Raw genomic sequence first — 24,207 nt, 5'->3', positions numbered from 1 at the left:
CATGAAAATACAAGAAGAAATCACTCATCTACATTTTTTTGCAATTTTGAGTCCGTCTGAAAAATGAAATTGAAAGAATCGAGAGAAACTGGAAAGTAAAGGATGCTACTCATTTTACTTTTCTCATTTATCGTTCTGTGGATATAACCAAATTACGTCGGAAAAAGTTGTCAACTTGAGCAAAATCTAAAATTTATATATATATTCTCTTGACGCTATTGATTGAAAGTAACGTTTTTTTGAGAATAGTTGCTTTGATGGGTTCCCTGCTGTTATTCTTGCATCCGGGAATGTTTATATCCGGGAACCTTTTGAAGCACTCGTAAAGGATGATGGGTATTCTTTGAGTTGAATTTCAAAATGGCGACCTTAGCGAAAGCACCGACAACTCATGAAGGTGTGTTGAGTTTTGCTTCTTTTCAACTTATTGGATCTCGAATTTTAGCAAGGATTTTAAATAACATATGTTTCCTTTATCTTATACAGAGATTGATAAACAAATCCAAGAACTACAAGCCAGAAGATCTGATAAAGGATTGAACGATGACGGAGAACGAGTGAGTTCTTTTTACGTCGAAATGAAAAACTTTGATTTCTATTTTGTTGATAATGTCAACTTGAATGTTTAGTTTGAAGTATATAAAGTGCATCTTATTCATTATTGTTCGGAAGTAATGTTATGTAAGATACATTTTGTAATGGTTCAAAGTTTTTGTGTTGGATTTAGTTGTAACTATTTGACTCCACATGTGACGTCAAAGTTATGTTCGCATGAGCAAGACGAAACCAGCAAAACGACCTAATTACGTTCCTACATTTTCCTTCATATCGTTATTTATTTGCCTGATTCTCAAGTTTCTCTATTGTAAAATATATAATAGCACATATACACCAGATTTTTGTATAACCACGCCAATATTTTAATATTTGTGTTTCCAGGTTGGCTTGGGTTCTGCAGGTCGTTTTGACACAGACATTTATGGATCAGGGGGGGACAAGTAAGTATGAATGCACCCAAATTTCACATCAATGGGATAACTGTATTGCAAATTTGTTTCTTTGAGGAATGTTGATAAACCACATCTATGTTGAATGTTTACATAACATGGCCAAGGCTAAAAATAATGGCTGCTCAATGGCTTGACATGAAGACAGTCTGCCTCAGACTGATCAACATGTGACTGGTCAAGAGGACAGGTTTGATAGCCATTTGGCTGGATAATTGCCAATTTTGGCCAGCTGTTTTTTAGCCCCAATGAGTTGGCTTTTGTACAGTAGTTATCAGCCTTACATAGATATTACTGCTGTTATTGTTGAAGTGCGACCTGCAGAGTTTGATGTCTCGTTTGTGGACTAGTGTTACAACAGCCGTCAATCAAAGAACTGCAATATAAAATATCTTGAGAGATTTTAAATCCTCTAGTCCTCTAAAATCTTTAAGTCAGTTTGAAATTTCCCTCAGGGTATAGATTTTTGTTGCAGTTCTTTGATTGTCGTTGAAACACTAGGCAACAGATGGGGCATCAAATTTTGCCAGAAAGATCTTCAGGGATTTAAATCTCATGCATTTTGTCTTGCCCTACTGTTTCCCTAGTAGAGGGAAGAGATGGAATGTAACCTAACGTTCCTACTTGCTCATTAAGTCTAACTGTTTGTTACTATAATAGGTATGCAGGATATGTCCCTTCTATTGCTGCCAATGAACTTGAAGAGGTAAGATCTACATGAGTGGTAATATATTATTATTTCATTATTGATAATCAGATATTTGAGAATAAAGTACTGAGGTGACTGTCACAAAATTGTTTTTAAAGACATTTAGGATTTTGGTGACATCATCAAAACTGCATGTTCAAATATAATATAGTGTAAAATTTCAGACAGATAGATCATTATCATCATTAATTATACATTGCAATTCTTATAGAGCTGTTAAGTATAACATATATCAAAGGAAAAACAACTTCAAGCTCAAAATTAATAATTACTTCTACAGATTTTTTCTGTATTTTTACTTCATAGCAGGATTTTCTGTTCGTAACTCTAATTGATGAAGGTAGAGAATCAATCCTGGGAATAAGTTTTGGCAAGATTTTAGGGATCTTTTCATGTGATTGGGCCAAGAAATACGTCATAACTTAGGAGCCCTATGGAGTTGTATAGTATATCCTTTAATTAAGTATTGATCTTTAAATGTTAAAATGTTATTTTTTCATAGGATGATGATGACTATGCAGCGACATCTATCATGCAACAAGGAAAGAGACAGTCATACACTGCACCAATGGTTGTGCTTAATGACATGGCAAAAGGAGGGGAACAGGTACTTAGAATATTCAATAATAATGATTAATAATAATGATTCATATAGGGCCCTTTCTATATGGATAAAATCAAAGGCGCTTTACATTGAGTTGTGATTGACAGATTGCTCTTGTGGATTTACAAGCACGAGAGATGATTAATATGAAGTTTAGGCACTGACGGTGATCACTGCCAGGGTTTCTTTACATCCTTAGGGGTTCTTTTACACCCCTCCGATGCTGGTTAATAATGATGTGTGTGGAGAGACAGGACTGCGATTTAAAGTGGTCATCTGAGCCCCTAGAAAGTCTAACCAATTGTGGATGTAATTACAAAGTTTTATCTTCAACATTCAAAGAACCATTCTCTTGGAGACTGTTAGATTGTTTAACACCACAATCTCAATTTTTTACCAAGAAAAGTTTGCTTGAATATTAAACACAGATCTATGTTTTTAGAGTAACTTTATCCATATTCTCTCAGGTGGATCCACTTGCAGAACACAGGAGGCAAACCATTGCTGAAAGAGAGGACGAATATCGGGCAAGACGAAGACAGATGATCATCTCACCGCCACGGCTTGACCCCTTTGCTGATGGTATGTATAGATTCTAATGATTGTTATGTTAGTTGTATACATATATTAATATTAATTAATTTAAAAATCTATATATTGTATGCAGACATAACTTTTCTCAATCCATGTAAAAAGATGTAACTAGTATGTGCCATAACCATTATACTTGTATAATTATTAACGTAGCTTCACGACTTTTGAATCTAAATCACCAAATATGATTTGAATTGTAGAGCTTGTGTAAAACTTATAAACATCAAGGATTTTACACATTCAAGCCTTGTATACAGCTATTTCAAATAAAGCCTAGCAAAGTTTTTGATACATGCTGTATAACAAGCTTAGAATGTATTAGAGATCATATTGTATGTACACAGTAAATAATGTAAGAAAATAACCCTGAAAAAGGTGCAGACAAAGTTTAGAAACATTATAATATTTTTGTGACCTTTGTGGCTTGATATGGAACATTTTAAAAATAGCTGTATAAAAGGTTTAGAACAATGAAAGTGTGTACATAAACCCCTGCCCCAAATATATTTTATAATTACTTGTCAATAAAATACTCATGCCTCCCCATTTCTTCCATTTAGCATTTGGTTTTGGAAAGAATATCTGCGTCACTTCAGTTTAACAACTGAGAGCATTGCAATTGTGTATTTGTGCCAGCAATGTAAAAATGTTACATTACGATAAAGTAAATGTAGATGTAGTCATATATTAGCACAATTATATAGTTCTTTTATTGAAGTTGTGTTTAGATTACAACGGGTAGTGTAGATATGAATTTCAATGTGAAAGAAAGAAGTGAACGTTTCATACGTCAGCTTGTGTCTTTATATGCTAGGTTATACAGCACTTAAGACAGTGTTTGGATCATAATGATATTTTATAGTTATTTAGTATTGCTACTAAAACCAAATAATGAAGGTGAAAGATCAAAGCAGTTTTATACCCTTTTAAGATAATATTATCTAAAAAACTTTTTTTAAAGTTAGGGATGTTATAAGATTACTGTAAGATGTAATTAAGCATTATTTTTTTCCAAAACAAGAGAACAGATACTACCCCAGTGGTCGATTACTGACCTCTAAGAATTTTTGTTAAGGTCATCTCTACTAATACAATGGCAGGATAACAGTACTTTTGAAGGCTGTCCTTGATAGGCTCTCCATCAAGACCGAGCAAGGGTTGGTGCTCTGCCACAGTAGAATGCTGCCTGTTCCTGCTAAACAAATCATTAATATATGTTGTTATAAACAAATGAATGATAAGAAGTTGGAGTGGTCAATCTGAACCATATTCTTTATTTGCGAAATTGCTTACCTAGAATGTCGATTCTTTAAGGTGGACAGACAGACGTTTGTGTGTATGGCTTTTGTGGGTTATTCTGTTCAGTGACATTACAATAAGAATGTTTAGAGTCAGTTTAACTTACAAGAGAGATCCACACACACCAATGTCATCAGATTGATTAACTGTAGCTTTTTCTCAGACATAAGAATATTAAACAAATCCATACGAGTTTTACTGAAGTTTTTTTTGTTCTTTTTTGTTTGTGTGTTTTGTCCAGGTGGCAAGACACCTGATCCAGCATTGCTGAAGCAAGTCAGAACGTATAAGGATGTTATGCAAGAACAGGACCTTCGACGTGATCAGGTACATGTTACACCAAATTTTATGGCTACGAAATATCATAGTGCATTTTGCTTATTTGTACAAGCATGAAATGTATAGTAATAGTAAGTGCACTGGACAGATTGCCATAAAACAAAAAGGACTTGGATTTATTATGTTTTATGGGAAGCAGGGGTGGAGTGAATGGCCAAGATGAAAATTACTCTGTGATTATAGAAACCCTACCAAATTGTGCATTTAAGAAAATTTTGGCTATATTTAATCATGCTGTAAAGATTTGGCTTTCAGGATTATTTATCTACTTGTATGCTATGTGTGTCTGCTTTACTGTGGTAATAAACTGTTTTAATCAATCTAAATTCTGGGTTTATTTCTGTCAGGCCCAAATAGTAAAACAGATTCAGGATAAGTCCAAGGCAGGGGAGCTACAAGTAACACAGGCAGCACCTTCTAAACAAGGTAACAAATGAACTGATTGTGGGATTGATGGATGTTGGATGAAAAGGCCTTTTTAATTGCTCCATTATGATGTTGATATTTTTGATTTATAGAAAGGAAACGTCGTAGATGGGACCAGCAAGCACAGGGCGATGAGGCACCTGCAAAGAAAAAGTCAGCCTGGGACCAAGCAGATGTATGTTAATAGTTATATTTATAATAACATGACCATCAAGAATCCTCGATTCTGATTGGTTGGCTACTCGGTGATTTTTCCCAAATCACAGTGCAAAAAGTTGAAATCACAGAAAAAGCTATGTACATTAAAATCAATGTCTTTTATTATCATTATTATTAGTAGTATTTTTAACAACAAAAAACAAGCAAATTTTGTTTCATCGTTCCAACTCACGCCATGAAATGAGAATTTGTATTTGATCTAAAAAATTTTGATGGTTATATTATTAAAAGAAAATCAAATGGTTTCTCATTCGAAACCATTCTATTTCCTATACTTGTTCTTTACCTTTAATTGCATCATAATTTCTAGAGCCTAAAGTTTTTTGTTTTATGATTTTTAGATATCAACACCATCAGCCAGTCGCTGGGATGACACTCCAGGAAGACCCAAGGGATCTGAAACCCCAGGGGTAACCCCTCATAGACCAGGGTCAGAAACCCCAGGTGCCACACCCAGTACCAGAATATGGGAAGCCACTCCAAGTCATACAACCCCTGGTCATGCCACTCCAGGACATGCTACACCCGGTAGTACAACACCAGGCATGGCATCCGCACGCAGGAACCGCTGGGATGAAACTCCAAAGACAGAAAGAGGAGAAACTCCTGGTCATTCTACACCTGGTTGGGCAGAGACACCAAGGACAGACAGGACTGGGGCTGAGACACCTGGAGCAACCCCTACACCAGCCAGTAAAAGACGTTCAAGATGGGATGAAACTCCTGCTAGTCAAATGGGTGGTACCACTCCTATGATTGGTAGCAGTGGGGTGACGCCAGCTGGGGCTGCTGCCATGCAAATGCAGACGCCCACACCAGGTAATTCTGGGATAGTGGCTTTCAGATCTTTGAAATAATGTGACTGTTCGAGTGACTGCCTTATTGACCAAGGCAATTATCAGGATTATGTTGTATGAATCATTGTTTTTGTTTTGATATTTTTCAGGTCAGCTGGTATCCATGACTCCAGAACAGATGCAAGCTTACAGATGGGAGAGAGAAATTGATGAAAGAAATAGACCCTTGTCAGATGAAGAGCTTGATACTCTCTTCCCAAAAGATGGATACAAGGTATAAATGAGTTTTCAAGGTTCTTTTACAAACCAGGCACTTAGAACTGTATTTTAAAACTAATCCATTTGAATTCTTTGCTTTATCCAGATTTTAGATCCTCCCCCAGGATATCAGCCAATTAGAACCCCTGGCCGAAAGCTGACAGCCACACCGACTCCTGCAGGGGGAACAGGCTTTTACATGCAGGTGAGCATCTCTGAATAAAAAGGGTTGAACAAGGATATTGAATTGTTTCAATATTTTATTTATTCCCACACCAATATTTTTTTTATCACAGTGACCAAGAATTAGACAGTAGTTAATTGCTAAATACCTTTAATGGTTTCTAGTTCATTGTATTTTGGTTTGTTCCTAAATTATTCTGCTTGTTTCATTGTAGCAAGAAGATCGTTCTGCTAAAGTTGTGGAAGATCAACCTCCAGGGAATCTTCCATACCTCAAGCCAGATGATGTCCAATACTTTGACAAACTGTTGGTAAGTAAAATCTAATAGTAACAACTCAGTCATAGCTACAATTCATAACTCCATTTGTGTATTATAACCTGTTAAATTGCTTACTAATTTTGATCTTGATTTTATATAGGTTGATGTGGATGAGAGCACATTAGGTCCAGAGGAACTCAAAGAAAGAAAGATCATGAAGTTATTGTTAAAGATAAAAAACGGCACTCCACCTATGAGAAAAGCTGCCCTAAGACAAATAACTGACAAGGCTCGAGAATTTGGGGCTGGTCCTTTGTTCAATCAGATTCTACCTTTACTGATGTCACCTACACTGGAAGATCAGGTTAGACATGTTTTGTCTCAGTTTGTTTCTACTTGGTTCACAACTAAAGATTCTAATATCTTATTCCGACGAAGGACTAACGTCCGAAACCTCAGTTTCACAGTCCACGCTTAGTCATCACCATTCTAATAACTTAATTTGATTAAATTGTGTTTTAGGAACGTCACTTGCTCGTCAAGGTCATTGATCGTATTTTATACAAGCTGGACGATTTAGTCAGACCTTTTGTACATAAGGTAAGTTGAATTCCAGCAAATTCTTATTAACTGAACTATCATAAGATATGTTGTACTAAATTATGACTACTTTTTCCTCCAGATTCTTGTGGTTATTGAACCATTATTGATTGATGAAGATTACTATGCAAGAGTTGAAGGCAGAGAAATCATCTCTAACTTAGCCAAGGTATGCTTAAAAATCTCACCTTATCCTGTATGTTTTCATCGTTGTTTGCTTCAAATACTCTTGTCTACAGGGATCCAATTTTTTGCTAATATCTACTGAAGTTTCAAGTCTCAAACCTCCCGCTTCTAGTCTTGTGCAATAAAGTCTACTATATTTTTTCACCCACTTTTTAGGGTGCACTGTGGTCAATGGTCTAGTCAGTCTAGTCACAACACTGCGTATTCAGCACCTAGATATTTTAGGGAATTCCTACCAATTAACAATCAGACCCAAAGCCCTAATGGGATATACTAATGACTCGTAGACCATGAGGGCAAGAAGTCTAATTGTCTCAGTCTATGTCTACTAATCGGCCAAATGAATGCATACGAACAGTTTTGAAATTAGGCTGAAAACATGAGTTAGCTGCCACTGTTTTGGTGTTCAAAACCAACACTTTTTACTACTAGTGGTCTAGCACTAATATACCTAATACTCATATACTAGTTATAATTTGATTTGTTATTACCTTACAGGCAGCAGGTCTGGCTACTATGATCTCCACAATGAGACCTGATATTGACAATATTGATGAGTATGTCCGTAACACTACAGCTAGGTAAGCAATCTGCCTAAAAGATATTATCTTTGCATCAATGTAATGATTATGTTTGCTCTTGACTAAACTCCAGATTTGCTATTGTTTTATAGGGCTTTTGCTGTTGTAGCATCTGCTTTGGGTATTCCATCATTGTTGCCATTCTTGAAGGCTGTGTGCCGTAGCAAGAAGTCATGGCAAGCAAGACATACTGGCATCAAAATTGTCCAGCAGATTGCCATTCTTATGGGCTGTGCCATTTTACCTCATCTTAGAAACCTTGTGGAGATTATTGAACATGGTAAGTCCAACAAGCATGTAAAAGTTCTATAATAAATTACTTTCTTTGATCTGTGCTGTCTTAGTATTCTAGTTTAATAATAAAAGAATATTCTGTGAAGTCTATTATGTATATATTTGTATTAACTCTAACTCTAAAAATAAAGATTTCAATATGTTTTCCGATTTTTCTGCAGGTCTCGTTGATGAACAGCAAAAAGTAAGAACAATTACTGCTCTTGCTTTGGCAGCTTTGGCTGAAGCTGCTACCCCATATGGTATTGAGTCATTTGATAGTGTACTGAAGCCTCTATGGAAAGGTATCAGGCAGCACAGAGGAAAGGTAAGCTGGTCACCCATTAAGCCTTGGCAAGGGTTGTGCGATAATGTAGTGTGATATACTGGGGAATGTAACTTTGCTGTATTTTCTAAGTTGCTGTCTAACTTCTGTCAGCAAGATATTTGTCTTGCCTCTATCTTTTTATGCTGAGACAAAGTGCTTAAGTACAAAGTACATTTATATGTAGTGCAGAATGTTTTATTACACTAACAGTATAATACATTATTTATTAATTCATACAGGGTCTAGCTGCTTTCTTAAAAGCCATTGGTTACCTGATCCCTCTCATGGATCCAGAGTATGCTAACTACTATACCCGTGAAGTGATGATCATCCTCATTCGTGAGTTTCAAAGTCCAGATGAGGAGATGAAAAAGATTGTACTTAAGGTATGAACAGTTTCACTTATTTGTTAGGATGATTTCATTAATGAGAAAAGAGGTGCTGATAACTTCATGGATATGCTAAACAGTGGGTTCTTATGATCGGGAAACAATATTGAAAGTAGCACCATCAAAACACAAAAATTGTGGCCTCCTCTAGAACCACTCCCAGCAATTTAAATCAGTAGTCATTCATCATTGGACACAGTGCTGTCATGACCACGAAAAATGCTTTGTTCACATAGTAATTGGTCACAGTTTATAGTATCTTATTATTGTGGAGAAAGATACATGCAGCTCAATCAACTATTTGTCTGTTTCAGGTGGTGAAACAGTGTTGTGCAACAGATGGTGTTGAACCATCCTACATCAAACAAGATATCCTGCCTGACTTCTTCAAGCACTTTTGGCAGCACAGAATGGCTTTGGATAGGAGAAATTATCGACAGGTAAACTAATGCAGTTTGTTTGTCATTTAAGTGTCTTGCAACATTATTGGTTTGGGTATGCCTCAAACGTGGCAATGGGACCTCTAGAACCCTGGCTATTTCTTGATGGAATACATTAGTAATGTATTAAAAAATCGTTAATAAAACCAAGTTCTTTATGTATCTTACGAAATGCTATCTAGAATCCCTGAATTTTCTCCATTGTATATTGATATCTTTGTTTTTTTCTTCTTCTACAGCTTGTTGACACCACTGTGGAGCTGGCAAACAAAGTTGGACCATCTGAAATCATTAACCGCATTGTGGATGATCTGAAAGATGAAAATGAACAATACAGAAAGATGGTCATGGAAACTATTGAAAAGGTAGAATGAATGAAACAAGGCTTATATAATCATCATATGATAATTGACGATTATTCGCCGAAGGCGAAGTGAATAAATTATCAAGGAATAATAACCGTAACGAAGTTGAGGTTATTATTCCGATATACACTGAGCCTTAGGTGAATGATTGTTTTAGTATAAATACACAGTTGATTCTTTCAAAAAAAGAAAAAAAGAAGATAAAAGACACATTTAAAATTAGAAACAGCGACAAAAAAGCTGGCTGCCATTTCGGATTATCGCTGGAGTTGATTATCGTGTGATAATCTGAGTTTCTCAACTAATCAGTTTGTGCAGTTTTCAATAATCACCTGTGTATTTATACTAACATATAATAATATTTGCTTTAGCTAGAGCTGGGATCCTGTCATAAAAATAACGAAGAGTTAATCACTATACAAAGTTTATTAAGGGTTTAAGGTTTTGAACCTTCTTTATGCCATCATGAGACAGGAACAATTCCAGCAAACTTCCTTAAGGAGGTTGGAAAGGGGTTTTTTTTTGAGTGTGTGTGCGCTCTAGGTCCAATGAACTAGAACTTGCAAGAGGGAAATTTTGTCCTCAAAAATTTTGATATTCAAACTGAAAAAAAAATCAAACTCTGTGGCACTCTGTGGTAGAATTTCTTCAATTTTGCATATGGCTTAAGATGTAACTTATAGAATGGATGGAATTTGTTATATTTTAGATCATGGGTAATCTTGGATCAGCTGACATTGACTCAAGACTTGAGGAACAGTTGATTGATGGTATACTCTATGCATTCCAGGAACAGACTCAGGAGGTAATATAGCAATATAAAACGGCACTGTGATTTTCAGTGTCTAAAAACACAAACAGAGCTGTAAAGCCAAAAATAAACAAAACCATGGAGCTAAACATGGTTCTTCAAGTGTTTCGACCAATTAGAGCATGCATGTTATCAAATATTTTTTAAAGCCTGATAAAGCTTTGTCTTCATTTATGACTTTTTTTATCAAACTTTCCTTTTAGTGAGAAAACATGAACCAGTTTGTTGAGTTTGACATTTTGGTTATTTCTTCGTCTTTCAGGATATTGTCATGTTGAATGGTTTTGGCACAGTAGTAAATGCCTTGAGCAAAAGAGTAAAACCCTACTTGCCTCAGATCTGTGGTACTATTCTATGGCGTTTAAACAACAAGTCAGCTAAGGTCAGACAGCAGGCTGCAGACTTGATTTCCAGGATTGCTCAGGTCATGATGACATGCGGAGAGGTAGGATAAAAGATTATGATCAGTTTTAATACAAACAAACAAAAGGTCCCTTTCTTCCTTGTTTTCATAAGGGTAGCAGTTAATAGCCATTGGCTTACTATCTTGTGGCCCGCATTCCATGATGGAATAGGAATCTATGAGTTGCTTTTAGTGGAGTGTGGACAAAACTGGAGAGCTTGATGAAAAACCCTTGAAGCACAGGAGAGAACCAATAGAAAAACTATTCACATACAACACCGATTTGTAAAATTTTTTAGGACCTTCAAGAATAAAGTAATGTTTGTTGAGTACATCTTTAAGAAAATTACTTCAGTGATGTATTTTCACAGAAGTATATTGACACATGATTGAGAAAATTAAATATTTAATATTTTCAATCTTCTTTGATGAAAAGTTAATGTTAGAATTATTACATCAAAAACAAATCTTATTGAATTGTTTTGCCATTCAAAACACTTGTATAGCATTGCTTCAAGAAAATATGAACTAAGAGAAGGAATCCTACCTATGTAGCCTTGTAACCATCATGTGCACAGTTTGATGCTATTTTTAGCTTGAGATATTTTGAGTGAAGAACCTGATTGGCTGATTTCTTGAGGGTAGGCGGCTTCCAGTTTTGCAGTAAACAAAAGGCTGTGTTTTTGTCGTGGACGTAGCGAAATAAGGCACTTTTCATGTCCTAAAACGAGGCATTTAAAGGGAAGCATGATTATCGCATGGGCATGGTAACGAGTTAAAAATTGCATCAATGATTCTAAAAATAGCATCAAAGTGTGCACATGATGGGGCACGGGATTCCTTCTCTTAGTTAATTTTCTCTTGATTGCTTGGTATGTGTAGTGATATCAATGAATGTCTTCTTTCTTCCCAGGAAAAACTGTTAGGCCATCTTGGTGTTGTATTGTATGAATACCTTGGTGAAGAGTACCCTGAAGTATTGGGCAGTATTTTGGGAGCCCTCAAGGTATGAAGATTTTAAAACGATAAAGAGCTTTTCGGCCTGGGGTAATGTTTTCCCATTTCTGACCACAAGTCATTCTCTTGACAATAAGATTATTTATTTGAGTTGAATAAATTTATTCATGTGTCTTCTCATGTGCAACTATTAAACAAAGAAATTATATTCTAGGGAATGACAGGTGGTCTGAAATGATAAAATATTATGCCCAAGCCGAAAACATCTATTGAGCAAGCATTCAAATACCCTGCGAGCAGTCTCCTTTTACCTCGTCTATGGGAGGAGGGTAAAGAGAGGAGGTAAAAGGAAACTCTGCTCGCAGGGTAGCATTCTAAATTCTTGTGTTTTTTTTTTCAGAGGGGAGAGGGGGAATTTGAAGTTCCTTGTTATTCTCACATGAATTAAAGTAATCTTATGTCAAAGTAAATTGTTGCAAAAATTACCAGTAAAAAGTCAGGCTTCTTAGAGAAACCTTGAAAAAATTTAATCATGGCATTGGAGTCAAACATGAAAATAGATTGTCTCATATTTTTATTGTTTATACTTTATTTTACAGGCCGTGGTGAATGTGATTGGTATGAACAAGATGACTCCACCAATCAAAGATCTGTTGCCAAGACTCACGCCCATCCTCAAAAACAGGTATAATATATTCATAACTTCCTTTGCTTTTTGAAAGTAGCCTCCGTTACTTTCTATTTATTTATGATTAAGTTGAAGCTAAGAAACTGTTTTTCTACTGCTCTACAGACATGAGAAGGTCCAAGAAAACTGCATTGATCTGGTTGGTCGTATAGCAGATCGTGGTGCCGAGCATGTGGGTGCTAGAGAATGGATGAGAATCTGTTTTGAACTGCTGGAGTTACTCAAGGCACACAAAAAGGCTATAAGAAGAGCAACAGTCAATACCTTTGGTTATATTGCAAAGGCCATTGGGTAAGTATTGTGGTGGCTTTATTTATTTAAAAACTTGAGGCCCTCTTCTACTAGGCAGTGTTCCTGCAACTTTTCTTATTATTTTGTTTTTTTAATGCGTTTCCTCTCATCTTACTGCTATTTTACCACTTTTCTTGGTCAAGGCAATGCCAACGCCTATAAGACTATGTATGACCACTTTTGTCATACTATTTTTATTCATCTTATTTTCTATTCTGCTTATCATTTCAGACCTCAGGATGTACTTGCTACTTTGCTTAACAATCTCAAAGTACAAGAGCGACAGAATCGTGTCTGTACAACTGTAGCTATCGCTATCGTAGCAGAGACCTGTTCTCCATTCACTGTACTGCCAGCCTTAATGAACGAATATCGGGTTCCAGAGCTCAATGTACAGAACGGTGTTCTCAAGTCATTGTCGTTCCTGTTTGAATATATCGGAGAAATGGGAAAAGATTACATCTATGCTGTGACGACGTTATTAGAAGATGCCCTTATGGATAGGTAAGTTTTGTATCTTGATGGCGCGCTGCGCTGTCATCGCAGTCATACAAAACCTCCTCTATGATTGCAGAGCGACAATAACGTCTTTACGATCCGCTGTCGACCAAAAAATGCGTGAAATACATCACATTGGAACACGAAGTATGAGACTTGGTCAAAGCAAAGATGCCACTTCTCGGCCCGGTTGTACGAAGGGTGGATAGCGCTATCCGACGGATAAATTCTTATCCAGTGGATTAGTCGATGCTTTTGTCCAATATATTTATCCGCCTAAGATTTATCCGTCGGATAGCGCTATCCACCCTTCGTACAACCGGGCCGTGATTGTCAACAGATGTCAATTTATGCGCCATGCCTTGCGTTACAGCCTCATGATTTAGCGCGTGACTTACTCGTTACAATTTTTTTGCGCAACCATTGAAAGGCCAATAAGAAATCCCTTTTTTTATAGTATTGCTATTGCATCATCAATTCATTCCTAAATTCATTTGTTCTTTCTAGGGATCTTGTTCATCGTCAGACAGCATGTTCAGCCATCAAACACATGTCTTTAGGTGTGTTTGGTCTGGGCTGTGAAGACGCTCTGTGTCATCTTATGAATTACATCTGGCCAAATATCTTCGAGACGTCTCCTCACGTCATCAACGCTGTTATGGAGGCAGTAGATGGACTACGAGTTGCTCTCGGGCCAGCCAAAACCTTACAATACTGCATGCAGGTAAACATGACTTTCATTACTACCATTTGCGTTCAATCCATCTTCAAACGTTTGATAAGTTAAACTACGCGCTAAATCTAACACGCTTGAAAGTTCAACGCAAATGCTAGTGAGTATAGTGAGAAAACACTTCATTGATTTATGATTTGCCATACGCTCATGGCGTTTATCAGTGTTGTTCTAAATCCCCACCCCACCAAAAACACGCCTGCACACTGAGAAGGCCGTCTTGATGTAGATTCGTTGTTTGATACTGCACTAATCAGTTTCATCACTTATTGCGCTTTATTTCTTTCAGGGTCTATTCCATCCGGCAAGAAAAGTCCGTGATGTGTACTGGAAAATATATAATAATCTCTACATTGGATCACAGGTGAGTAGAACTGCCTAAGGAATTGTCCTTTTACATATTACTGTGAAAATGAAAGAAAAGATGGATAAAAATTGGACGGGGGTGGTGATCCTACTAAAATAATTTTTGACAGAAGGGAGGTCCTGATCACTTGGATTCATCCCATGGATCAGCCCATAGCCCATGGATCAAAGCTATAGTATCCCTTTCATTGTAAATTGTTCCATTTTTTCTCCGATAATACGAGAGTATAGAGAGTGAATCTTTATCAAACCATATGATCTAAATGGAAGTGTTATTATCTTTGTTTGTTGCAGGATGCACTGGTCGCTGCCTATCCAACTGGACAGAATGAAGAAAAGAACAACTTCGTTCGCTCAGAGCTTATGTACTTTATCTGAGTCTATTTATTGACCCACAAATTACAGCAAAACTTGTAAATCGATTAATACTTTGTAGTTTATCATATAATGGGATATGAAATAACTCCCCGGATATATAGTATCCCAATGTCATGTTATATCGATAATCGATACTTCGTAGACTAAACCAACGCCTTCATTATTAGTCCTTTATAGGCTGTATCGGTCTCTGCGCACCTTCTTCAAGTTATAGAGAGATTGATTGGGTTTTAATACGTTTCACTCATCTAGCTTACATCAGCTCTCACAAATGATAGTTTTAATCTATAATGACTATGCCTTATACGTATGTAATAAATAAAGGCACTTGGCGAGTGTTTGTATAAAATAAAGAGGAAAATCATGGCCAAGTCTTAATACATAATTATGTATTTCTGCTGAGCGTAGAAAAAAAAACCTTTGTAAAGTTGAACGAAATAAAAATTCTTTTCCCAGAAAAATATAATCCTATTTGCGCTTTTACATTATGGGCAATGAATAGTGTTTGTGAATAGTGTTTGCGCATAGTTCTCAGAGGTTTGAGGGAGTGAAAAAGAAGAAGCTAAGCAATCCATTACATACTGTTACTGTTAATTGCCTGAAAAAAAAGACAAAAAATGAAGACGTCAACTTATGTTAGTAAACCTTACCTTTAAATTTTTATTTAAAATGCTAACAAAAGAAATCCCCATACATTTTCAAAAGATTTTTCGGTGGTTTAAATAAATGTTGGGATCCCTGTGTCTTTGCGCGTCGTCTAACGTTGTCATAGTAACATACGAATAAACCATTTTAGTTTCCCTGCTCAGCAGGTGATCTTATTAACCAATCGAATTCAGCCAAGCGCTAATCATCGCCATAGCAACAAGGGATCAACACAAATCTCTTTATAAGAAGAAGCAGCCATTTTACTTGACTCGAGAATCGAAACCAAAGGGGCAATAATAATATTGATTTTGGTAGTTTATTCGTGCCCAAAATCTAGCCATCATGGCCGTAGCTTCAGCTTATAGAACCAATGACTTCATGGAGGAAAGCATTTACAATCTTATTCCGACAATTCAACAGCAAGCGACTAAAGGAGCCAGGTATGTTGGGTGGAGAAAGAGTCGCGAAGCTGAGAATATATTCTTGTTCCTACTGATTTTCTTTATATCGAAATTTATGTTGAAAATATAGACTCTCTAATTTTAATTTCTACTGAAAAGAATAAAACAAACTGAGCGGAAAATCAATGTTGTAAATTTGGCTGTGCTTTTGAGTCTATGGATGCCTTACATTTCCAGACTGAAATTAGAAATTTTAAGAAACCTTAAAGATATTTCATCACGGTTTTAAAAATCAAAAATTATTCACAATCCAAGACCCAGAGGTTAATACTGTCTTGTTAAATTTCGGTTATTTTCATGTAACAATACATGACTATATTTCCCGTTTGTTTCTGTGTTGTTGTGAGTGTATGGTTGCTATGCTAGTCTGCCATGTGTACCAGATTTCGTAATTGATTGTTCTGATCGTTTAATTTTCTAGACACAAGTCAAAATTTTCTAGAACTGTAAGAGACGAATATACCAGCAATAAGACAACTGCAAAAACTATGGTGAGTAACGAGAATTTGTATACTTATTTTTCCGAGAGCACTTTATACCCCATAAAATAATTGAAATTACATTTACATAAACTGACATACTTTTCTTTATAATGAATAGGGACCACCAAAGGTGGAAACTCAGCCACCATCAGATTTCTTAAAAAAACGTTCCAAAGAACCTGTACTGCCTGAAAGTAAGTAGTGGCTCTGTTGCTAATAAATTTGAATTGAAGTGTAGAGGAGGAAAATCAAGGAACTCAAATATTTTTTGGGGGAAGGGGGTCATGTCCACAAGAAAAGGTGTTAAAGAATCAGATAGTTTTGCTATTCATATTTGTTTAGTATCTTTTTTGTTTTGTTTGTGGTTTGGTTTACCATAATTAGCATGAACAAATCACACTTAAAGCCATGAAATACTGATCAAAGTACAATTTCTAATTATAGAAAAACCATTCAAATATACGGATGAGGATTACAGGCGTCCAGGAGTACCAAAGCATACTGAAAAACCTTTGATGGGTATACGATCCAATAAGAACTTCATCACCACTAATGCTGTTGAAAACATTATGTCTGTACCGAAAAAACCTGAAAAGAAATTTGTCGATACCAGAGCGGGAGCCACTCATCCACTTACACCATCTGGCTTAACACCTAAATATACACAGAAAAAGGACTACGGTAGAAGCCCTGTTTACTTAGAGAGAAGAAAGGCAGAGGTTGAGAGGGCACAGAGGGAGTACGAATATTATGTACAGGATAAAATGCAGCAAGGTGCAATGAAACAACTAACAGGCAGTGAAAGGTAATTACTTTGCAAACAAGAATGAAGAACTATTTCTGTCTAACTCGTAACCAGCTAGTCAACTCCCAACAAATTATTTTTTCTTAAATTTGTAAGATTAGGATTTAACAATTTTTCTTTCTTCTATCAGGCAAGCTATAATTGATGGTCTTAAGAAGAACTGGGAAGAACTTCATCATCAATATCAAGGACTATCAGTTGTCACTGATACAGCACCAAAGAAAGCCAGGAAAGAACGCATGGAAACTGAAATGAAACAACTTGAAAGAGACATTGAAACAATAGAGAAACACAAAATCATCTACATTGCTAAATAAATACTGTAGATTATCAAAGATCCTAAATATTTTTTGAATGCATAAGAATATACCAGTTAAATATATGAAACCTTAATATGACTGTTGATCTTTTACATATTTTAAAATGAAATCTCGATTAGACTACTCCTTTTTTATTTATGGAAAAAAAAAAAAAAACGAGTGATAAACTACAGATAAGAGAAACTTTTGTATCTTGGTGCCAAGCATATATAAATAAATACAAAATGGTTCTTGTTCAGATATTGGAAAATATTGAATCAGGTTTTGAATGTTGTGAGACATTTATTTGCTTGTGTATTCAGTTGTAAATATGTACAAAATAAAATTGTGATTGAAACTTGATGTCTTAGGATTTGTTAAAGAACAGTGGGGGTGTATATAGTTTTAGTGATCACCTAGTAATGAGCTTAAGCTCCAATTGCCTTGCTCAGGTCATGTGAGTAGGTATGGACTTGTTGTATGGGGGCGTTCTCTGGCTCGCCTTGTAGTGAGTTGAGTGGTGAATTTTGTTTCAGCTAATCCCAGTGCGTTTAGCTGTTTCACTGCCAGACCCTCATTCCCAGGCTACTGTAACCCAACTTTTGCATATTTTGTATTCTTTTGACTGAAATATAATTTACGGGCCTACAAGAAGCAGAAATATGGAAATAATATGAAAAAGGACAAAAACGATTTCACTTGACCCCCAAAAATGCTTAGGGCTGGTCATTTTGTCCACTCATGCTTCGTGTGCCATGTTCACCACTCAGCTGGGTAGACTGGTTGTAACCCGTGGTAGTGAGTGCTCTCACATCTTGCGTTTGATTCTAAATGCAGCATCGCATGTGCATGACGGAGGTCGTTGATTCAAGGCTTTTTTCAAGGTTCTCCAAAACGTTTCGTTCCTCAAACCCAACAGTTCCCTCTGGAACAATTTGACGCATTTCTTAACCATCTATATTTACTCTTATTACTTTAATAACGTTGTTCATGAACCAACACTTAATTTTCCCTCCTTTGATACGATGATTATTTCCAATGTGCAACAATAAATTAATTAGGTGATAATCATTAATAACAGTCTATTAAAGCACCTTTGATTTAGGTGGAATTCTTACTAGTGGTAATATAAACATATCTTAATTTAATCTCTCTTTTTGATGTCCCATATATACGAAATCATTGTTCATCGTCAGTTTAAAATTACCTGACCACTCCTAATTTGGCAGCTGATAAGGATAAATTTACCGTTTTCTATTTTTCTTGCATTAGATATAATAGGCGACATAAATCGCCAATTTGATCTCACAGTACGATTTCATTTCATTTTATTAACGAGACTTCACACCCTTATTGCTTTCACTTTTTCCAATGGCAGTGATTCCTCGTTCACGTTGTTCAGTAGTGTTTGCTTGCGCTGTTTCCTACTTTCGATTAATGATCGAGCAGTTTCTTTCAGAAATTGAAAGATATATTCACTAGTAGGTCGTGACTCGGTACGGAAAGCCAAAGCAGCACTTGCGACTGTCCTTATTGCTTTGTCGACGGCGCTTTTGTTGTCGCTGAACACCAGATGAGAGAATGGAGAACAATGTAGTGCTCTCCCGAAGGAAATTACTCCTTGGTCGGTCTTCACGAATGCGCCATATAGCCTTTGGTGTCGCTTACTATCTATAAAGCAACGCTCTTTGATGGCAAACAAGATGTGTCCCAAAGCAAAAACATCACTCTCTTTGCGATACTCAAAACCATTCAGTAATTCCGGGGACCAGTAATATGGCGTCCCTACCTGGTCATAATCGCAACTCTCACGCGACTTTCGTGAAGATGTCTTGTCTGGGGAAAGTGTTTTCAAAGAGCTGGAAGCCAAACCCAGGTCACACAATTTAGCGTTCTCTCGAGTGGACAATAAGATATTTTCTGGCTTGAGGTCCCTATGAACGATGTCCTTATGGTGCAGGAAAGACACGGCATCAGCTATCTGTATCATCCATTTGAGGTCCACTGCATGTGAACTGGGCTTAGAAAGCCTTTTGTTTAGCGTTCCTCCCGTGCAGTACTCCATTATAAAGTTGGCGACGAGCTGTGATTTGCCTGTTTTCGAGATGGAACAACTAAATAGATGGATGATATGGCGGTGCCGAAGTGACACCAGCATTGCCAGAAACTCCTTTCGTATTGCTTCAGCATGGCTGTAATTCTGGATAGGAATTTGTTTCAGAGCGTAAAAATCGTTCTCGTCTTTGTCTCTAACAAGGTAAACATTTCCAAATCCTCCGCGTCCGAGGAGACGCTGCTTAACATACGCTCTTTGGCGGACCAAGACTACTTCATCCATAACACGGAAGTGGTGGCATTCGAGTCGACCTGGAAAACAACTCAGTCCACAAGTACAGCTTTTTTCATTCCCCTTCTTAGCTTACAACTTTCTTAACACCAAGCCTCCACAAATTATTATTTAGTATTCTTCCACGAAGACGCTAACCGTTGGCTTTCAGATAATCTCTGTTTTGCTTGCTTGCTTGCTTACATGGGGAAATAAGTACAAATAGAAAACCTTGTTGCTAAGCTATCCTTAAACAAAGGTCAATAGAAAGATATCCTATGACATAGCAACGGGTCTATTATTAGAGCACTCTAGGATAATGCGTAATCTAACTTGTTATTCGTAATGCTAGAGGTATGTTATAGACAAGATATTTGACCTTTTAGACCAAGAAAGTCATTCTGTCACCAAATATCCTGTCACGCTATCCTGAATACCAACAACGGACATGCAGGAGATAAAGTTTTAACCATTAGAAATTTGCAAGTTTGGAACTATGTTTCAAGTGTTGTACAGCTTTTTGAGCACCCAAGTATACCCACAATCCTCACTGGTCCGATTTCTTAAGACCTGTTTGGGGGATGATTTCTATACTTAGAGATAGTTTTCATTTTCTAGTGCGTAGTAAAAGAAAAAGAAATCTCAAAAAATATATTTAATATCTTACAAAACTTTGTTCAATTTACGTTTTGCCTTTTTTTCACATGGAAAAACACGTCGAACTTCCTGTATACGAATGTGCCTTTCCTTAATCCGACTTTTATTTTCTTGGTTACTGGCAAAAGATGCACTCAACCTTGTTCTTTCATTGGCCAATGTACCTTGAAACAAACGGTGCACCTGCAAAGGTATAAGCTTCTAAAGGGCTACAGAAGCATGCTCCTTCAGAAACTTTACGGCACACTTTTATTTCGCAATGCTTTTTTCTGTATTTTGAGGGCTTCCTGAAGTGGTTACGCATCCAGTGAACTTCCTATCCATGTTTGCTGCAGATAAAAACCTTTTTGAAGTATTTGTTTCACCTACACAAATCCAATTAACTGAGTTGTTTTTGCATCTGAAGACGTTGGAGCTCAAAGTACTTTTGCAACTGAGGTAAAACATACTTCATGATTATAGCTAGAGTAATGACGATGAACATTCCTGTTTTCCAAACTTCCCAAGGAAGGCCAAGGTAGAGCTTCTCTAAAACTAGAATAAAATAAGAATACTGTTTTGCCTGTAATAACTAACTAACATAGTAAAGGCCAGGATAACATCCCATAGACAAAACATAGAAGATGGAAAAGGGTTGGGAAATGTTGTTAGGAAATACCAGGACCACATCCCATGGAAAAAACATAGAAGATGGAAAAGAGTTGGGCCATGTGAAACTTGTGCACATACCAATGTTATAAATGACTGGATCTTGAAGCCTACTTGAATGAAGAGGAACCCCAGTTCTTATGGCAGTGACTTTTGCATATTGCTCCTGAATTGTATAAGAATAGTACTATGAGCTTTTATAAAATAAATCATTAACTTATTGAAAGACTCAAGTTGCATTGGCATACAGCTATTTCAAAAAAGGCTGGTGAAGGCTTTGATGCATGTTGTATACCAAGCCTCAGGCATACTATGGGTAGTCTCCCTCTCATCCGTTTTTAGTGTCGGTCGTGTTGCGTGATGACCGACACTAAAAACGCATGCGAGGGAGACTACACTATGGGTGATGTGAATGCAATCAGCCAAAGGTCACAACAATATGGAATTTTTCCAAACTTTGTCTGCATGTTTATCAGGCAAATTTAAATTGCGCGGTTATTTACATATGAATATAATACATCTAAAGCTTGGTAAGCAGCATGGAACATGCAACAAAACCTTCAGCAATATTTTGTGAAATGGCACTTCCATTTAACCCTTATTGACTGGTACCAGGGGATTCACTTCATAAAACATCACAATCTTGGGACCACAATACACACAGCTTTCCCAAGGTTAAAGTCAATAAGTGTTTTGTTATGTACCAAGTTTCAAAGAAAAAAATCACTTCCAGTATTGTTATTACCAGTCAACAACATATTGTTGTCTGCCGAAAGACATTGCCAAGTAAACACTGAAACTTGTTCACATTCATTTGACACCCTCTCGCCCACTCAGAGTATGAGAAAAATGGACTTTGACATTTTGGTATATAACAATAGTTTTTGTGCAAAGTGTCCATGTGTCATAGGAACTATGTCTCTGGTAACTTACATTATGTTGATCATTTTCGAAGACTATTTTTTCAGTATTTAATAATTTCCTCCCATTATTATTACGTGAATATTCTGTGGAGTTCATCAGCTTGATAAGAAACTCTGTAGGGACCTAATAAGAAAAATATGACACAACTTTATTTAATAATTGCGTTTGATGTTTCCAGAAATTATAAATACAATTCTAATATAGATAGAAAACTGATGTCATATACCCCTCATATCACTTAAGTCACAGGTTTTTTTACTGGGTTACGCACGTATTTTTGACATCTACCTATGAGACTTGTGGAGAGACATAGCTAACTGTGTTGAAGGACTTACAGTTGCAGGATAAGAAATTCTCAGCTCATAACTGCACTGCTTTTCGAGGTTTTGTAATAAGTATACAGCTGATTCCATATGATGTAATATCTATCAAATTAGATCACAATAGATAAGGCACAAAAATAATCAAAACGACAAGGATGACAGGGAATCTTCCTTTTTACCTCGTTCACCAAGAGCTTTTCTGGTAGTAATCTCAAAAAGAAAAAAGAAAAAGAAAACGATTGTTTTTCTGACTTAAAAGATCAAAATACACTATCTTAACACTACCTTTCTAGCTTTTCGCCGTGGACTGGTTTAAAAAGGTAAAAGAGAAAAAAGAAAAGAATAGAGTTATTTCCATTTGCGTCCGCCATTTTGAAAGGAAGGCTGTATTAGGAGGACTGAGTACGAGCTTGGTTCCAGTCCTTCGAGAGGAAAATACGCAGAGAAGACGTCAAGACGTACTTACAACGTTGCATTAGGAGAAAATAAAAACTAAATCATAAATTCAAATTGGAAACCAAATTATAAACATTTTCTTTCTTAAACTCAGTCAATTGATATCTTATATCCATATTTTCAGTATCTTTATTCATTAACTTGGTGTTTTACGGTGACTCTAAATCTTTCTCATGTTGAGGTTTCGATACTAATAAGGCACAGTTTTTTGTCTTGTTTGAGCGCAATTATATAAATTTGTCAGTGTTTTGAACCTTAATTTTTCTAGTCGGTTTACACCATAAATATATGACGTCACTGTTCATAATATACGCATGCGCAGTGACTGGTTTCTAACAATTTTGTATTTTATGACTATCATTTCTTTTTGATTTAAAAAACAACACTGTGAAAAAACCTTTAGTGCACTTTAACGACTGACAGAAAATTTTCGAGATAAAGTACGCAAGATTGATATCCCACACGTTTTGGCCATTTGTGTTGCTTCAATACAATTCGGAGTACCTTAATCATTATCTTTGCGCAGTGGCATTACCGTAGCCAGTGAGGTCTATCCGAGGCGCGGTTATTGCTGATTGAAAACTTTTCCCAATATCCCGCAAGACGACTTGAAATACAGTCGGCTTTGCAATTTTTGGCGGCCTGAATAAGGCCATATATTCAAATAAATAAATTAAAATTGGTGAATTTGGATTTGGTCAATCTCGATCCCAGTGAATTTTCGCTCTTTTGGTGAGCGGGCTGGCGCCTGTAGGACTCTGGGTATGAGATTGCCAATGAACACTGAAAATGTCATTACTTTATGTAGGGCGTTTTAGTCCCCAGCCCTTCCCCAGTGCCCCCTTTCGCCCAATATTTTTGACCTTGCTATGGGTCTGAATGGTTATACATAAGTAGTTTTTCTGCATTCAAAGCAAAGAAGGCAATGTTCTTAAAGATCTAGTGCGAAATGTATTTTCGGTCGACTTTTAAAGTCAATATCTAAAGCCCTTAGCCGGTTCTGCATGAGCGAGCAGAAACATATTTTCGCGTGCAATCCTTTAAAGTGACAATTATATACACATCAATATTTTCCTTGCTTTTTTTTACTCCCCTTGGAGCTTAAGGTCGTAAGGCAACAAGATTACTGATTTGAAATATTTCTAGTCTGGCTGGACCAATGAGCCTTCAACAGTTTGACAGCTAAATGCCAGACA

At 36.5% G+C, this 24,207-nt stretch overlaps 4 protein-coding genes and 1 non-coding gene across 6 annotated transcripts; 3 read left to right on the top strand and 2 right to left on the bottom strand.

Moving 5' to 3' along the window:
- The first annotated feature begins 263 nt into the window (after positions 1-263).
- On the top strand, positions 264-15,348 carry LOC116293217 (splicing factor 3B subunit 1). 2 transcript variants are annotated; one of them, XM_031700619.2, is made up of 31 exons: positions 264-397; positions 487-557; positions 940-998; positions 1,668-1,713; positions 2,219-2,323; positions 2,788-2,902; positions 4,455-4,540; positions 4,900-4,978; positions 5,071-5,153; positions 5,539-6,016; positions 6,144-6,268; positions 6,359-6,457; positions 6,651-6,746; positions 6,856-7,059; positions 7,218-7,295; positions 7,378-7,464; positions 7,980-8,062; positions 8,155-8,342; positions 8,518-8,663; positions 8,903-9,049; positions 9,367-9,492; positions 9,732-9,857; positions 10,567-10,662; positions 10,931-11,113; positions 11,985-12,077; positions 12,628-12,713; positions 12,822-13,007; positions 13,239-13,511; positions 14,013-14,229; positions 14,528-14,602; positions 14,899-15,348. In XM_031700619.2, the coding sequence occupies exons 1-31, from the start codon at positions 361-363 to the stop codon at positions 14,980-14,982; spliced, it is 3,957 nt and encodes a 1,318-aa protein (XP_031556479.1). In that variant the 5' UTR covers positions 264-360; the 3' UTR covers positions 14,983-15,348. The 2 variants fall into 2 exon arrangements, with proteins under 2 accessions (XP_031556479.1, XP_031556480.1); XM_031700620.2 differs by lacking the exons at positions 264-397; positions 487-557; positions 940-998; ... (1 more) ...; positions 2,219-2,323; positions 2,788-2,902 and adding an exon at positions 2,931-4,071.
- Positions 15,349-15,864: 516 nt separating this feature from the next.
- Positions 15,865-18,040, top strand: LOC116293230 (enkurin). Its single transcript, XM_031700634.2, has 5 exons — positions 15,865-16,070; positions 16,513-16,582; positions 16,692-16,767; positions 17,018-17,378; positions 17,509-18,040. The coding sequence occupies exons 1-5, from the start codon at positions 15,973-15,975 to the stop codon at positions 17,693-17,695; spliced, it is 792 nt and encodes a 263-aa protein (XP_031556494.2). The 5' UTR covers positions 15,865-15,972; the 3' UTR covers positions 17,696-18,040.
- A 593-nt stretch (positions 18,041-18,633) lies between these two features.
- Positions 18,634-20,218, bottom strand: LOC116293229 (serine/threonine-protein kinase PDIK1L). The gene has a single exon (XM_031700633.2). The coding sequence runs from the start codon at positions 20,013-20,015 to the stop codon at positions 19,020-19,022; it is 996 nt and encodes a 331-aa protein (XP_031556493.2). The 5' UTR covers positions 20,016-20,218; the 3' UTR covers positions 18,634-19,019.
- A 425-nt stretch (positions 20,219-20,643) lies between these two features.
- LOC116293231 (uncharacterized) lies at positions 20,644-22,932 on the bottom strand. Its single transcript, XM_031700636.2, has 6 exons — positions 22,841-22,932; positions 22,735-22,765; positions 22,568-22,657; positions 22,242-22,355; positions 21,390-21,474; positions 20,644-21,194 (listed from the first exon to the last, which is right to left on the bottom strand). Exons 1-6 carry the CDS (start codon positions 22,924-22,926, stop codon positions 21,040-21,042), a joined length of 561 nt encoding a protein of 186 aa, XP_031556496.1. The 5' UTR covers positions 22,927-22,932; the 3' UTR covers positions 20,644-21,039.
- A 593-nt stretch (positions 22,933-23,525) lies between these two features.
- LOC116293244 (U4 spliceosomal RNA) lies at positions 23,526-23,663 on the top strand. Its single transcript, XR_004196788.1, has one exon. It is a non-coding gene; the product is annotated as a U4 spliceosomal RNA (small nuclear RNA).
- Positions 23,664-24,207: the final 544 nt, after the last annotated feature.

Source organism: Actinia tenebrosa, unplaced genomic scaffold (assembly GCF_029948245.1).
Source record: "Actinia tenebrosa isolate PJP-AT-01 unplaced genomic scaffold, QUT_ActTen_1.0 PGA_scaffold4__44_contigs__length_22323623, whole genome shotgun sequence".
Lineage (NCBI taxonomy): Eukaryota > Metazoa > Cnidaria > Anthozoa > Actiniaria > Actiniidae > Actinia > Actinia tenebrosa.
Note: the sequence above shows the minus strand (reverse complement) of the source record. Positions and strands in the feature narration are given on the sequence as shown.